Genomic DNA, 12,609 nt, shown 5'->3' with positions numbered 1-12,609 from the left:
ACTTTTCAGAAAATACCATATTGGAGAACAACTTACGGTGGTATCAGACTTGTTTTGGGCATTAAATGACGTAAGTTATAATATTAAGAATCATCAAGGCTGTTTGCATCACATTTCATAAATACACTTTTCTCCTTAACACTGACATAAATGCAAAAATAATTTGCTATTAAAATAAACTTGAAAACATTTCTTTTTGTTTTGCAGCCTTTTTTGGGTAACAATGACAGCGTTAACCAAATATCAGGGAAAATTAAGCTTGGCAAAGAAGTTCTGGCTATTTTGGAGGGTCACTGGGTAAGTAGTGAGGGATGGTATTTTATAATTCTGGCTCATAGTTGAGACAGGTTAAAATAGCACTTAGTTACAAAAAGGACTCAAGTTTTTTTTAAAGGAAGTGTTAAGTACCACTTTTATAGAAAGTATCACTTCATAGTTAGACAGTTCTCAAGAAAGTATATAATCAACTTAGTCTTATTTGGAACTCCTAAAAGATAGAAAAGCTGTGTACGTTTGAGTAGTTCATGAAGAAGACGCATTTCAGTTTGCAAAATGTTTTTAGTGTATGTGTCAGTACTGTGAAGAACTGTTATGGCACCAGCATGAAATGTATAAACTTTTTCATTTCTGGTGAGTTGACACTGGCACTGCTGGGTTTTGAATGTGGTCATGGTTCCGCTGCACCTCTGTTCCAAGTTAGAACTAGCACAGCGTGCAGAAGTGGAATATGTAGCATATGTAATTATTCTTATCTACATACATCCAAAACAAAACAAAGTCTTGTTACAAAAAAAGAATTGCTTATTCCTCCCTAATGTGTTATTTTGGCACTCTCTGAGATTATTACAACTAAGGTAACTGAATTATGTATGTTACAGGACAGTGAAGTTACTATTAGTGACAAGAAGACAGATGTGTCGGAGACATTCTGGAATCCAACGTCTGATATCAAGCAGCGTAGATTACCTAGATACACAGTGAAGTTTGAGGAACAAGATGACTTTGAGTCAGAGAAGTAAGTTCACTTTAGAATCATGTATAATTACTTTGATAAAATAAAACTCATCTCCAAATTATGAACAAATTATCATTTCTTTCTTTTCCATGTGTGCTGATATTGACCTGTAAAACAAGAAAGTAGCACTGTTAAATACAATATAATTATTTACAAACCTCACAATCATGGGAGGTCTTGATGGAAATGTTGATAAAACATGTATTACAGCATAGTTATATTCTGTTTAAGGTTGGTCCATTTACTTAGCCTATAATTAAGGAAATGTTTGCAGTTATTTCTGTCAACGAGGTTGTAACTCTCTATACTGCTTGTTTGTCAGGCTTTGGCAGCAAGTGACAAAAGCAATAAATAATAAAGACCAAACAGAAGCTACTCAAGAGAAATACGTCCTGGAAGAAGCTCAGAGACGGAGTGCCAAAGAGAGGAAACTTAAGGGTGAAGAGTGGACGTGCAAGCTGTTTGATCAGGATTCAGTCACAGGAGAATGGCACTACAAATACGCTGAGTGAGTTCTGAAGTGCTTGTGACAAAAACTGCTTGTTAAGTGCTTGGTAGTGTTGCTGAGCCTCTTCCTGGTGTTTAAGAAGCAAAAGAACTTTGATATATAGCTGAGTTCAAACTCCTGAAATAAGCAATGCTACTTGATATTCTTGTTTATATATTTTAATTAAAACGCATAATTTTTTAGCTGAACTGAGTTGGCCCTTCTAGTGTTGAAAAGGCAGTGGTTGCTAATACAACAAACCATTTTTAATTTAACTATTGCAATGGAATTTTTCTTTTTTATCTTCATGGTTATGTGCCTCTACAAATCTGGCCTGTGTTCTAGTGTTTCTTGGGGATGGATTGTGCTCCTTTCCCCACCTCCCCAGCCTGACCAGAGCAGCTACACAGATTTTTCCAGACTGGAAAATATGGTACATATGAGCATACCAACTGGAAATCAGAAAATCTAGTGTCTGGAAATGGGAAAAGCCTGTGCTTAGGTGAACTGAGCTATTTAATGGTTTATTACATGTTAGAATAACTCTGTGAATAACAGGTTTACAGCAGTGGTTAATGCTGGGACCATGTGGCTCTGCTCGGCTGTCAAATATGCCCTGCACACCTGAGTGTGAATCGTTTTTTGTGATGATCTGAATCGGAAGATGGTAGATGTGGCCATCTTTCTGACTGCTGGGATGCATTCAGTGTTCTCACCAGTGCTTGCAAAAGTCAGCTTGGAGCTGAGCCCTTTACTATTGATGGTTTTTCACAGGACGTTCACATTCTGCCAATTCTTTTTCAATACCCAGCACACTTCTACATTGCAAGGATTGTAGAAGTAAAATATCCAAAGATGGTACACTCGGAATTAAGCAACTTTGAAGCCTTGGATGCTGCAAGTATATTTCCATGGCTAAACCTGGGAACCCTTCACCTTTCTATACCAGAATAGCAATACTGGGGAAGTGACCTAAGCGTGTGTATAGCGAAGAGTACAAGAATCCAGAGTACTCTTCATATCCTCAGCAAATTTACAACTTGGAGGTTTCCTAGAACCAAGCGGGGATTCTGTGTATTTAGCAGCTCTCAACAGAATTATTTTCCATTAATTTCCTTGGTTTTCTTTTAAGTTTGCGCATACTTTCACCACCCAAAACATCCTGCAGCAGACAATTCCCCAACTAGACTAAATACTCTGTGAAACACCCTCTCTTGGTTTGAACCTTCTAGTGCTGTAGATGCCTGTTCCTTTGGGGAGAGTTGTGAGTAGTCCAGCTGAATTGACTGCCCATACTGGTGAACCCTGTGTTAAAACCATTCAGGGCAAGTACTGCACTTTAAATCTGTTGGGTTTTAAAGCTGCAAGGGGTAATCTGTCTTGTTAATATGCATTATTTCTTGTCTCCTTGAGGCCCTGTGGTTCAAGGATGTGCTGTGGAAATTTTACTATGTGCTAGAAAGCAGTCTGTGCTGTCAGCAGTCCCTGGAAGAAACTTCTGTCTCCTTCCGTATGATCCTTCATATGATGCTGGCTCACCACCCCGTCCATGTAGAGAGCAGCCTTTTACGCTTACTATGAAAGATGTGTTCAGTGAGCTGTGGCATTTGCTAACATATCTGGATTATGGATTTAGGCATCTGGATTACAAATACAGAAGACCTGGGAGAGCAATGCCTAGTTCTAAACCCGATTATCTTCAGTGACATTCAGTTCAGGTCAGGTTAAGCTAAAATGTAAATACAGGTCTATATTCTCTACATCTGAAATGGCTACAAACATGTTAAAAGGCATACAGGAGGAGGTGAAAGGAAATCCATGCTTAATCTGCTCTCGCTAGAGCTATGCATCAGGATGATCTTCATGCAGCTGACTTGCAGTTTCTATCTGAAAAAGCTGTAATTGGTGGGGATGTCAGTCTTTGCCTTTGGCTGCTTGTTGTTCTCCAGTGAGCTACGTGTCTTTTGGTTTGTTTTTTTTTGTTGGTTTTTTTTTTTAATCTTAATTCTGTATCAACCTATACTTGGAAAAGCCTCTTAAAAAAATCAGAACAAGAAAACTGTGTGTAGCTCCTTAGTGCCTCTTGAAACCAGCCTTGATTACCATTAGCTACTTCGGGTTGAAAGCAGGTTTGAGGTACCTGATTGTTAAGCAGTTTCCTAGGCAACTTTTAAAAGAAAAAAAACCAACCAAAAAAGCAGTACAAAAATAATAGTAATTTTTAAAATCCCCTAATTTCCCTGTAGTTGTAAAATAGTAACTGTACGTTAAGCAGAAAACCTCTCCATGTTTGACAACTAAATATCACTAACCAGATAAATTCATAGTGATATTGTTAGTTAATACAACAGCTTGTACTCTTACCAGCTGGCTGAGGGTTTGAACTGGACGTAAAAGTTTATTTCTTTGGCTCTCTGGGCTCTTCAGGTTAGGACTGGGCTATAGCTGGAAGACAAGATCACTTATTCCATGTCTGACTTCTGCGTAGGAAGAGAGAGCTTTAACCTGTTCATGCTGAATAGCTTCTGAGCAGGAAAATATTTCTTTTTTAAATTGCTGTGGTATTAATCAATCATATTTACTTTGTCTAGTACCAGACCGTGGGACCCTTTGAATGATATGATCCAATTTGAAAAAGATGGCACCATCCAAACCAAAGTTCGACATCGGACACCAATGGTATGTTCCAGTTCTGTTAGCACATGCAGCAAGATCCAGGGACTGGTATATATGTTGTGTTGTGTGTGTAAAGGTCATCAAAGCATTGAGAGCAATGGGAAATGCTGCTGTTAGAAAAATGTAGTTTACTGAGTCCCGTAGTCTTTCACTTCTGTGTTGCATCCTATGTGGTAGAGATGACTTGGATAGAAATATAAAATATGCAAACTTGAACTCAACAGTTTAATGTGTATTTTCCCTTAAATGGGAAGATGCACAAACTTCAGATTGCTTATACATCAAAAATTTCAACCTGGACTTGTATTAGATCTCATGCTTTTAACTATTTCTATTAGAACGTGCCACTTTGCTTCAGTCTGGTTATCTGGAAATAATTCCTAAGTTTGTCAATTGTAGGTTAGTGTTCCAAAAATGAAACGAAAGCCAGCCAGTCAGAAGAAAGGAGAGTGTGGTTTCTCATCCCCTGAGCCTGATAACCAGGATTCCTCTGGGAGTGAAGGTAGGAAAAGATGTATTTGGGTACAGAAATAATGAATTTATTTGACAGTGAAACAGAGTTCTGTAGTCACACATACTTTTCTTATATCGATGTATGTATTATGAAATAATGCATGCTTGACACCACAGTTCTATCCAATGTGAAGCACATTCTGGAAAAACAAAGGAGCAGAATGGGTCATGGTTTTAATTGCAAACTTTCCTGTCCCCTTAAACATCAGTATGTAGCATAGGTAGGCTTAAGTGCTGCACATATTTAGTTGGGGGGGGGGGGGGGGGGGGGGCGGGAAATGGTGTTTGTAAACTCTTTTCTTAAAACAACATAAATTATTTTAATTTGTAGATCAGTATGTTGCTAGAAGGCAGATTTTTGTTGTTGGTAATGCTTGCAGAAATTAAAGAATATAGTGACTGTTTTAAGACATTTCAAGCATTTGACTTGCTGTCCTGTGCTAGAGGTGACTCTGAAATAAAGCTTTAGTTTCCAGTAGAAGCTTAGTTAGCAAACTTTCTCCTCATTTTTGCAACTGGTTTAGTTTGTCATTAGTACTTTGTTCCTTTTTCGACTTAGCAGTCAATTCTGTGAATTACATCTGGCTTTTGTGTCTTCCTAGCACAACTTCTGAAGCATAATACAAGAATGAGGAAAAAAGGGGCAGACCTTGGTGAACTGCAGAGTGCCATTGAATCTATAAAGGAGACACAAGAAGACATTAAAAGGTAGCACTAAATAAAATGCTTTAAAATGGTTTAGGGAATACTAATTTTCTAGCTTTTTTTTTCCTCGGAGGCTGTTATGTATCTTTCTGTTTTAGAACCTTGATGTCTTTAAACTACCCTTCTTCCCAAATGTTGAGTGCTCATTGATGTTTCATAATTTCTCTCAAAAGCTGTCTTCTGTAGGGAGCCTGACCATGCTAGAAAATGCCAAATTGTCTAGGTTGTCACTTACAGGATATTATTTTCTATCTTACAGGGACATTATGGCTCTACGAAACAGAGTCACTTCTAATTCACCACCTGTGGACTACCACTTCTTGCAGTTTAAGCACTATGTCTTCATTTTACTCGTGGTTCTGCTACAGCTTGTCATTAATTTCTTGTTCAAATAGGAAGCATGAACAAGGGCCTTTCTGAACTGGAATGATCAGACTGTTACTGGGGACCATATTTTAAGTTGGACATTAAATGATGCAATATTATCTAAAAGAGCCCTGTAGCAACAACTTACAGAACTTTGCCTCAGCATTCATGGTTCAGAATCATACTCCCATCTACCCAGTTGAAGTAAGAATTACGTAAGTGCCAGTACACTCTTGCTTCTGGTGTGTGCCTCTCTCTCGCAGACATATGACATCAGCCTTGTGTTTTATATTACATCATATGCTCTGCTGATGAATCTCCACCTTGGAATAGGTGAAGTTAAAAATTCAGAGGTCAGACCTTGTAGGTAGGATGTGATTCCTGTTATGGTAGAATGAGAAATGAGCATACTTTGTTACATTTAAACTTACCATTTTTGTAACAAAGGAACTTTCGAAGTAGCCAACAGTTTTTGTAAATGGCATTGGGTGTTTGGAAGTAAACTTTTGTTTAAGGTCAAACAAATACATTATTATACAACAATCGCGAGTGTTAGGAACTGGCAAGTAAAAAGCTGAAGTCTTTGGGAATTCTGCAATGTAATGTCTTTGTTTTGGAAATATGAGTTTTTATCTTGAAATACTATAGTGGCTTGTAAGCCAGATGGTTTTATTTTTATAGTTTTAAAACTTCAGATTCTTCATAAAAACATTCCTGCATCTGTTGTACAGAGCACATTTTTAACAGTACAGCACCCAGGAAGGTACTGTCTTGGTCCAATCTCTCTCATGAATTGCAAATGTCAAGGATTTATGGTATGTTTGTAAGTCTTGATAGATCTACAGCTTTGAATTTGCATTTGTGTATGGCCATGTCACAGTAAGTGGACAGACTGCTGATGCCAGGACTTTTCTTATTTTTGAAACAAATTGTGTGCAGAGGTGTGCTTACTATGTAGCTTGAGTTGAACCTCCCAAAAGAGAGACGATGTAGAACAGAATTCAAGCACCATAGTGAGTTCACTTGTAAACACACATTTTCATTTGCAAGAGGAAGGTGTTCAGAAACTGTGGGATGGCTAACAGCACACACACCAAAACAAAAGGGAGTGAAACCCTAAGTCTTTGTTAAATTCCTCCTTACTGCGATATATACTACCTAACAGAACACACACATGCATGTATTCATTATGCTGTAGCCATGCAGTTTAATGTGAAGCTTAAGTTTCAATTTAAAACCAGGGTTTCTTATGTTTTTATTTGAAGAAATATATGCATGTATAGAACTTGTAAAATTCCAGCAAAAAAAAAAAGTAGTGCCAGTGTTTACCTGGTGAATTCTGTGTGCCAGTCAAGCATACTAAGTCAAAAAAGGGGCTGTAGTATGCAAAAGTACTCTTGGTAACGCAGGTGAGACAGCGGGAGGATGAGCAGCACAATGCAAAGGGCAGCCAAGTTTGTTTTCAGAGGATTCTCTCAGAAATGAAATCCATTCTGGGCAGTGGAACAGTTCCAGGCTCGCATTTGGGTTTTTGCCATGGCCCGGTATTCCCTCTGCCTTGGGCAGCCTCCCTGACTCTCCAGGTGATCTACCTTTCTGTTCTACATCAGTCTTGCCAGTATTTTGTGAAAATACTGTTTACTTGTTCATCAGTCTAGCTTGTATATTGCTGTGGCTGATGCCTTCAAACACCTCCCCTTCTCTTTTTACATTTCCCCTTCTTTGGGCTTCAGCTATGTAGAAGTTTATCGCTTAAGCAGTCAACTTCAGCTTATTTCTTACAGCTTTCCATTAGCATCGTTTGGTCTTGAATCATTTTCTGGAATGTGGTATCTTAACCAGAGTGATTTTTGTATACGTAGGCAAGACCAGACTTGATTGGACTTCTGTTATATCTACAGCTGATGAGGTAAAACTTGTGAATGTAGAAAGTCCCCCTATTAAAAAAAAGAAACCAAACCCCAAGTTAAGTCTCCAAACAGATGCTGAAGTTGTTAGCCATGTATAAAATGGCATAAAGCAAGCAGAATATAGTATTTATTTAATATTCTCAGCCTGGACTTTGGCCATTCCTTATTGCATTCAGATGTCAAAGCTTCACCTGTCTTAAAATCCATTACAAGCCTTTAAAGATACTTGGTACATGAGAGTAATACAAGAGGAAATGAGTGAGAACTTGGGCAATAACTTCAATCCCCTAAAATAATACTCTGCTAAATATGTGGTGCTGAAACTCTTGACTGATAGTTACAAGTTTTTATCTCCCTGGTAAAGAGAGATATCCTTCTGTCCTTTTGTGTTGGGGGTTTTGGTTGGGGTTTTTTTGGTTTTGGTTTTTTTTTGATCACTTCTATTCAAGATCAGTTAATAACACAGTCTGCATGTATTTTTACGTGGACTGCATGGTAGTAAGTGGATTTGACCCAGCCAGTTGGCTGGCAGTGCTGTGTTGGACAATGTCAGATTAAACATATACTCCATATCTGAAATTCATACTCAGCTCAAGATGAGTAAAAGGCTTGAACGGAGGCAAAAGGCCTGTGCTTATTTATTTCCCTTTTCAACTTATTTTTTTGAGTTTAATTCTGTTGTCAAAGAGGTTTTAGGGAAGGTAAAGGATATATGGTGAAACTTTAAAAAGTAAAATCACAGACTTCTGCTTGACTGTGTAATACCTTAAATTTTGAAAAGTACATTGAAAACCTTGTCATTTCTGTTTTGCCGGGTTTTTTATGATGATCCCTCATGTGAATAGAACAAATAAATTTCTTGCCTGATTTTTACAGTACAGCTGGTCACAGGCATGTGTGAAGCCTTTTCTTCAGCACAACACCATTGTCCTTTTGAGGCATGGTGTGTAGCTGATCTTGACTATTGCGTACGTAACACTGAGCTCTGCCTGCACGTAGTCATAAAAATTAATTGTACAGTTTGCAGGTGTTTGAGAGCTGTGACCTCCTACTAGTTTTTAAAGTTCAAAACAGCACTTGTTTTCACAGCTGATTTACAAATCTTGTTTGTTTTGTTTTGTTTTTTTTTTCTTGTACAGGAAATATTTTCAGAATTTGTTGCCACGTGGTTTTGTCCTTTTGGTTTGGTCTTGTTTTTTTCAAATGCACTCTAAGCCTTTAATTTGTCATTTAGGTACAGGTTGCCTAGTTAGGTAAAGAGGACCTAAGCTAAGAAAAAGTAAATACGCCATGTGAAATGTATTAAGTATCAGTTTCAGCACTAGATGACGATTCTTGCATTTCACATCTTGATTCCTTTTAACTAGTTGACGTTACTTAATGAGGGTATAGCCTGGTTGTTCCCCTGCTCAATTAAACCTCATAATTTATTTGAAGGGTCCCATAAAATGTAATGAAGGTGGTTTCTTCCTTTTTTTGTTTGTTTTTTGCTGCCCTCCTGTGCCTTTGGCAATTTTCTTTTTTGCTAGACTGTTTATAAAAACAGACTTTGGATTCAATGTTTCACATAGTTTCTTAAAGGCTGTTGCTTCACCACTGTTGTGTAAATAACGTATAACAAGGATTCTGTACATCTGTAAGTTTTAATTATTGTTATTTCAAGGGTATCCTCAAATCACAGAAAATTTAGCAGATGTTCAAGTATTGTAAACAGTGCCTTCTTGATGGGTTTCTTGCTGTTCTGAGACATGTAAAGAGTTGTCAAAGTTTGTGCCATATGTAACATCTGACCTTTTGTGTGAGGGCTTTTGTGTGCGAAGACTGACTTTCCTGTCAGGCTCGGGGAGGGGGGCGGGAAATCACCTGCCGAAACACGCTGCATTTCTCCCTCTTCTGGCCGGTGAGCCAGGAGCGGGGCTGGTGTTTGCCACATGGAGCTGTACTACACGTCGGTTGTGGCATTACGGAAACGGCCGCAGCCCCGCGGGCCGAGCGCTTCGACTCGCTGCCCTTCGGGGCAGGGCCCGGCCCGGTGCGGGCAGCGGCTCTCGCTTGGCCGGGGGGGAAGTGCCTGCACCGCACGGGGCCGGCCGCGCCACGCGTTCCCGCTCGGCCGCCGCCCTTCCCGCGCTCTCGAGGGCTTTTGAACTGCTACGGGGCGGCGGAGGCGGGCCGGGGCCGGGAGCCGGGCCCGGCGGTGCCGCCGCACCCAATGAAGACGTGTCGTGCCCGCGCCGCTGGGCTCTGTGCGCCGGTCGCTCGGGCCGGCTGCCGCAGCCCGCACCCGCTCCCGGGGTCTCTCCCTCACGGCGCGGCGGCGTGGGGCGGTGCGCCCGTGCGCGCGCCGGGCGGAAGGGGCGGGGCGGCGGTCGCCATGGCGGCGCGGCCGGAGCTGGGGCGGCTGGCGCAGGAGGCGGCGGCGCTGGCGGGCGCGGTGCGCGGCGCCCTGGGGCCGCGGGGCGGGCGGGCGCTGCTGGTGCGGCCCGGCGGGGAGGCGCTGCTCACGCGGGACGGGCGGCGCCTGCTGGAGGCGCTCAGCCTGGAGCCGCCGACGGCCAGGTACCGCGGCGGGGCGGGCGGGGGCGGGCCGGGGCGGGGGGCGCGGCGCCCTAACCGCCCGTGTGCCCGCAGGATGATGGCGGCCTGCGCCTGCAGCCACCGCGCCGCGACGGGGGACGGCGCCAAGACGTTCGTGGTGCTGCTGGCCGGTGTGCTGGGCGGCCTGCGGGCGGCGGGCGGCGGCGGCCTGCGGCGGGCGCTGCGGGCCTTCGAGGCGCAGGTGCTGGAGCGGGCCGTGGCGCGGGGCCTGCGGCGGCACCTGCGGGCCCTGGGCGGGCGGCAGGCGGAGTGGGGCGCGCTGGAGGCGCTGCTGGAGGCCTACCTGGGCGGCCGGCTGGGGCCGGGCGAGCGGCGGCCGTTGGCGCGGCTCTGCAGCGAGTACTGCCGCCGCTGCGCCCCGGCCGCCGGCCCCCGCCCGCAGGTGCTGCGCCTCCTGGGCCGCCGCTTCGCGGAGCTGCACGCCGCCGTGGCCGGCCTCCCCGTGGCGAGCTCCAGGATCCTGCCCGGGCTCGTCCTCTGCAGGGACTTCGCGGCCTACTGCCCGGCGGGGGGGGAGCTGCGGGCCGTGCTGGTCACCGAGGCCCTCCGGCCCACCCTCTCGGCCCCCGGCACCGAGTTCGTCGTCGACTCCGAGGGCCAGTACCAGGCTTCCCTGTGCTGGATCACGCAGAGGACGGAAGCCTTAATGAAACGCTTGCAGCGCAATAGCATTAAGCTGTTACTGTCGAGCGTGAAGCAAGAGGAGGTCATTATCCACTATGCAAAATTATACGGTGTCTCAGTGGTAGAGTGCTTATCGTTGGAAGAAGTGGCCCTTATCTGTGAAATTACAGGAGTGTCGCCTTATATGCCTTTCAGTGATAACACAGATGGAGAAATCACTGAAACCGCAGTGGCAACGTTTTGCCAGCCCTTGCTGCTCGGATCAAAAAGGTGTGTTCACATTGGCTTCACCAGCGTGTGCGCCTTTCAGCCCCATTGCCTTATTCTTTGTGGGCCCGTTGAGGGTGTTAATGAGCAGCATGCTGCTGCTTTACAAGGGGCATTTACAATGTTGCAGCAGCTATTTAAAACAGTTGATCGGAGGGAGGAACACCAAGGAGAAGGTGAAAGCCAGATTGAAGCCTTAGATGTTTGCAGTTGGCATTCTTCAGCTATTCAGAAGCAACTCGTAATAGAAAATATTTCTTGTAACAGTAATCAGGTTTCTGAACACCAACTGAAAGCATATAGGGATGAAACGGAGACACAAATTGTCAACCCTGATTTGCAGGGAAGTGAATACCCAGCATGGGTGCAGACAGACTTGCAAATACCCTCAAATCTTATCTTGCACATCAAAGAATTCGATGTTGCCAGTCAAGGAGATGGCTCTTCAAGAAATGTACAGAAACAGCATGCAAAATGCGAACATAGGAGCAACATGCACGAGGACCATAGAAGTGATTCACCTGTAGTCGGTCAAAGGAACTGCAGCACGGCTGTATCGGCAACGCATAATGTTAATACAGTCACTGTGTGTGAACGCCTAGGTGTTGGCAAAGACCTAGAGAAAACAAGTTGCAATATAGTTCCATCTAAACATGAAAAGAGTTGTGTAAGTATTACACAGAATTATTCAGATGCCCTCATAGAAGCAGGATCAGTTTTGCCAGTCGGAGGTTACTTCGAAATTCTGTTACATTATTATATTCAGTACTATGCACAACAGGTTGAGCAGTCAGAGGTGGCAGTCATATCTAATGTAGTTGCCGATGCTTTGCTAAGTATTCCCAAGTCTTTGTACAAGACAACAGAACAAAACAGCTTTACCAAATTCTATCTCACAGCCATACATTCGCTCAGAAAAAATCAGCCACTGCCTGTGAATGAGAAAGGCTTAGAACTGGTGTATTGCAAATACCAGTTAGTCATTTCAGTTCTTCATTGTGTTACAGAGCTCCTCTCCATAGATTTAATAATTGGTATTAAGCGGCCGCTGCAAAAAATTGAGGATTATGACTCAGAAGATGACTTCTGAAATCATTAATAAAGAATGTTTAATTACGTATTTTCCTGTGTCGTCTTGTCAAATGGACATGTGTCAAAATTCATTGCTAGAGACTAAAAGGTACCTTTTTAGGCCCAAAGACCTGACATGTTTCTTTCCTCTTAGAAGAAAAGGAAGAAAAAGGCTAACCAGCTGAGGTTTGTGGAAAACTGGGTTGTGAACACCACAGACTTAAGTTTCAAACATGAGAAATGTAGCTGATTTCCACAGCAGATGATGTGCAATGCCATCTCCATCCACGTGCAGAGGATCCTCTGTACATTCTAGCCAGGGGTGAATTTTGCTTGGTTTTGGTGGTTTGAGTATTTATGCAAGCTAGATGTCGTTA

The 12,609-nt window shown here is 43.0% G+C and overlaps 2 protein-coding genes across 7 annotated transcripts in view; both read left to right on the top strand.

Annotated features, from left to right (window-relative positions):
• The window catches only part of OSBPL8 (oxysterol binding protein like 8), a 93,601-nt gene extending 84,139 nt beyond the window's left edge, over positions 1-9,462 (top strand). For all 6 annotated transcript variants that reach the window (XM_055712791.1, XM_055712790.1, XM_055712794.1 and 3 more), the window contains 7 exons: positions 208-297; positions 879-1,015; positions 1,338-1,523; positions 4,094-4,181; positions 4,578-4,680; positions 5,294-5,399; positions 5,656-9,462. In XM_055712791.1, the coding sequence (XP_055568766.1) occupies positions 208-297; positions 879-1,015; positions 1,338-1,523; positions 4,094-4,181; positions 4,578-4,680; positions 5,294-5,399; positions 5,656-5,791 (846 nt within the window). In that variant the 3' untranslated portion in view covers positions 5,792-9,462. The remainder of the gene's footprint in view (positions 1-207; positions 298-878; positions 1,016-1,337; positions 1,524-4,093; positions 4,182-4,577; positions 4,681-5,293; positions 5,400-5,655) is intronic.
• Positions 9,463-10,020: 558 nt separating this feature from the next.
• BBS10 (Bardet-Biedl syndrome 10) lies at positions 10,021-12,281 on the top strand. The gene is made up of 2 exons (XM_055712796.1): positions 10,021-10,231; positions 10,304-12,281. Exons 1-2 carry the CDS (start codon positions 10,047-10,049, stop codon positions 12,249-12,251), a joined length of 2,133 nt encoding a protein of 710 aa, XP_055568771.1. The 5' UTR covers positions 10,021-10,046; the 3' UTR covers positions 12,252-12,281.
• The last annotated feature ends 328 nt before the right edge of the window (positions 12,282-12,609 follow it).

The sequence above is a fragment of the Falco cherrug genome, chromosome 5, assembly GCF_023634085.1.
Source record: "Falco cherrug isolate bFalChe1 chromosome 5, bFalChe1.pri, whole genome shotgun sequence".
Classification (NCBI taxonomy): Eukaryota; Metazoa; Chordata; class Aves; order Falconiformes; family Falconidae; genus Falco; species Falco cherrug.
The sequence above is the reverse complement of the archived record's forward strand: the minus strand, read 5'-3'. Positions and strand labels throughout refer to the sequence as shown.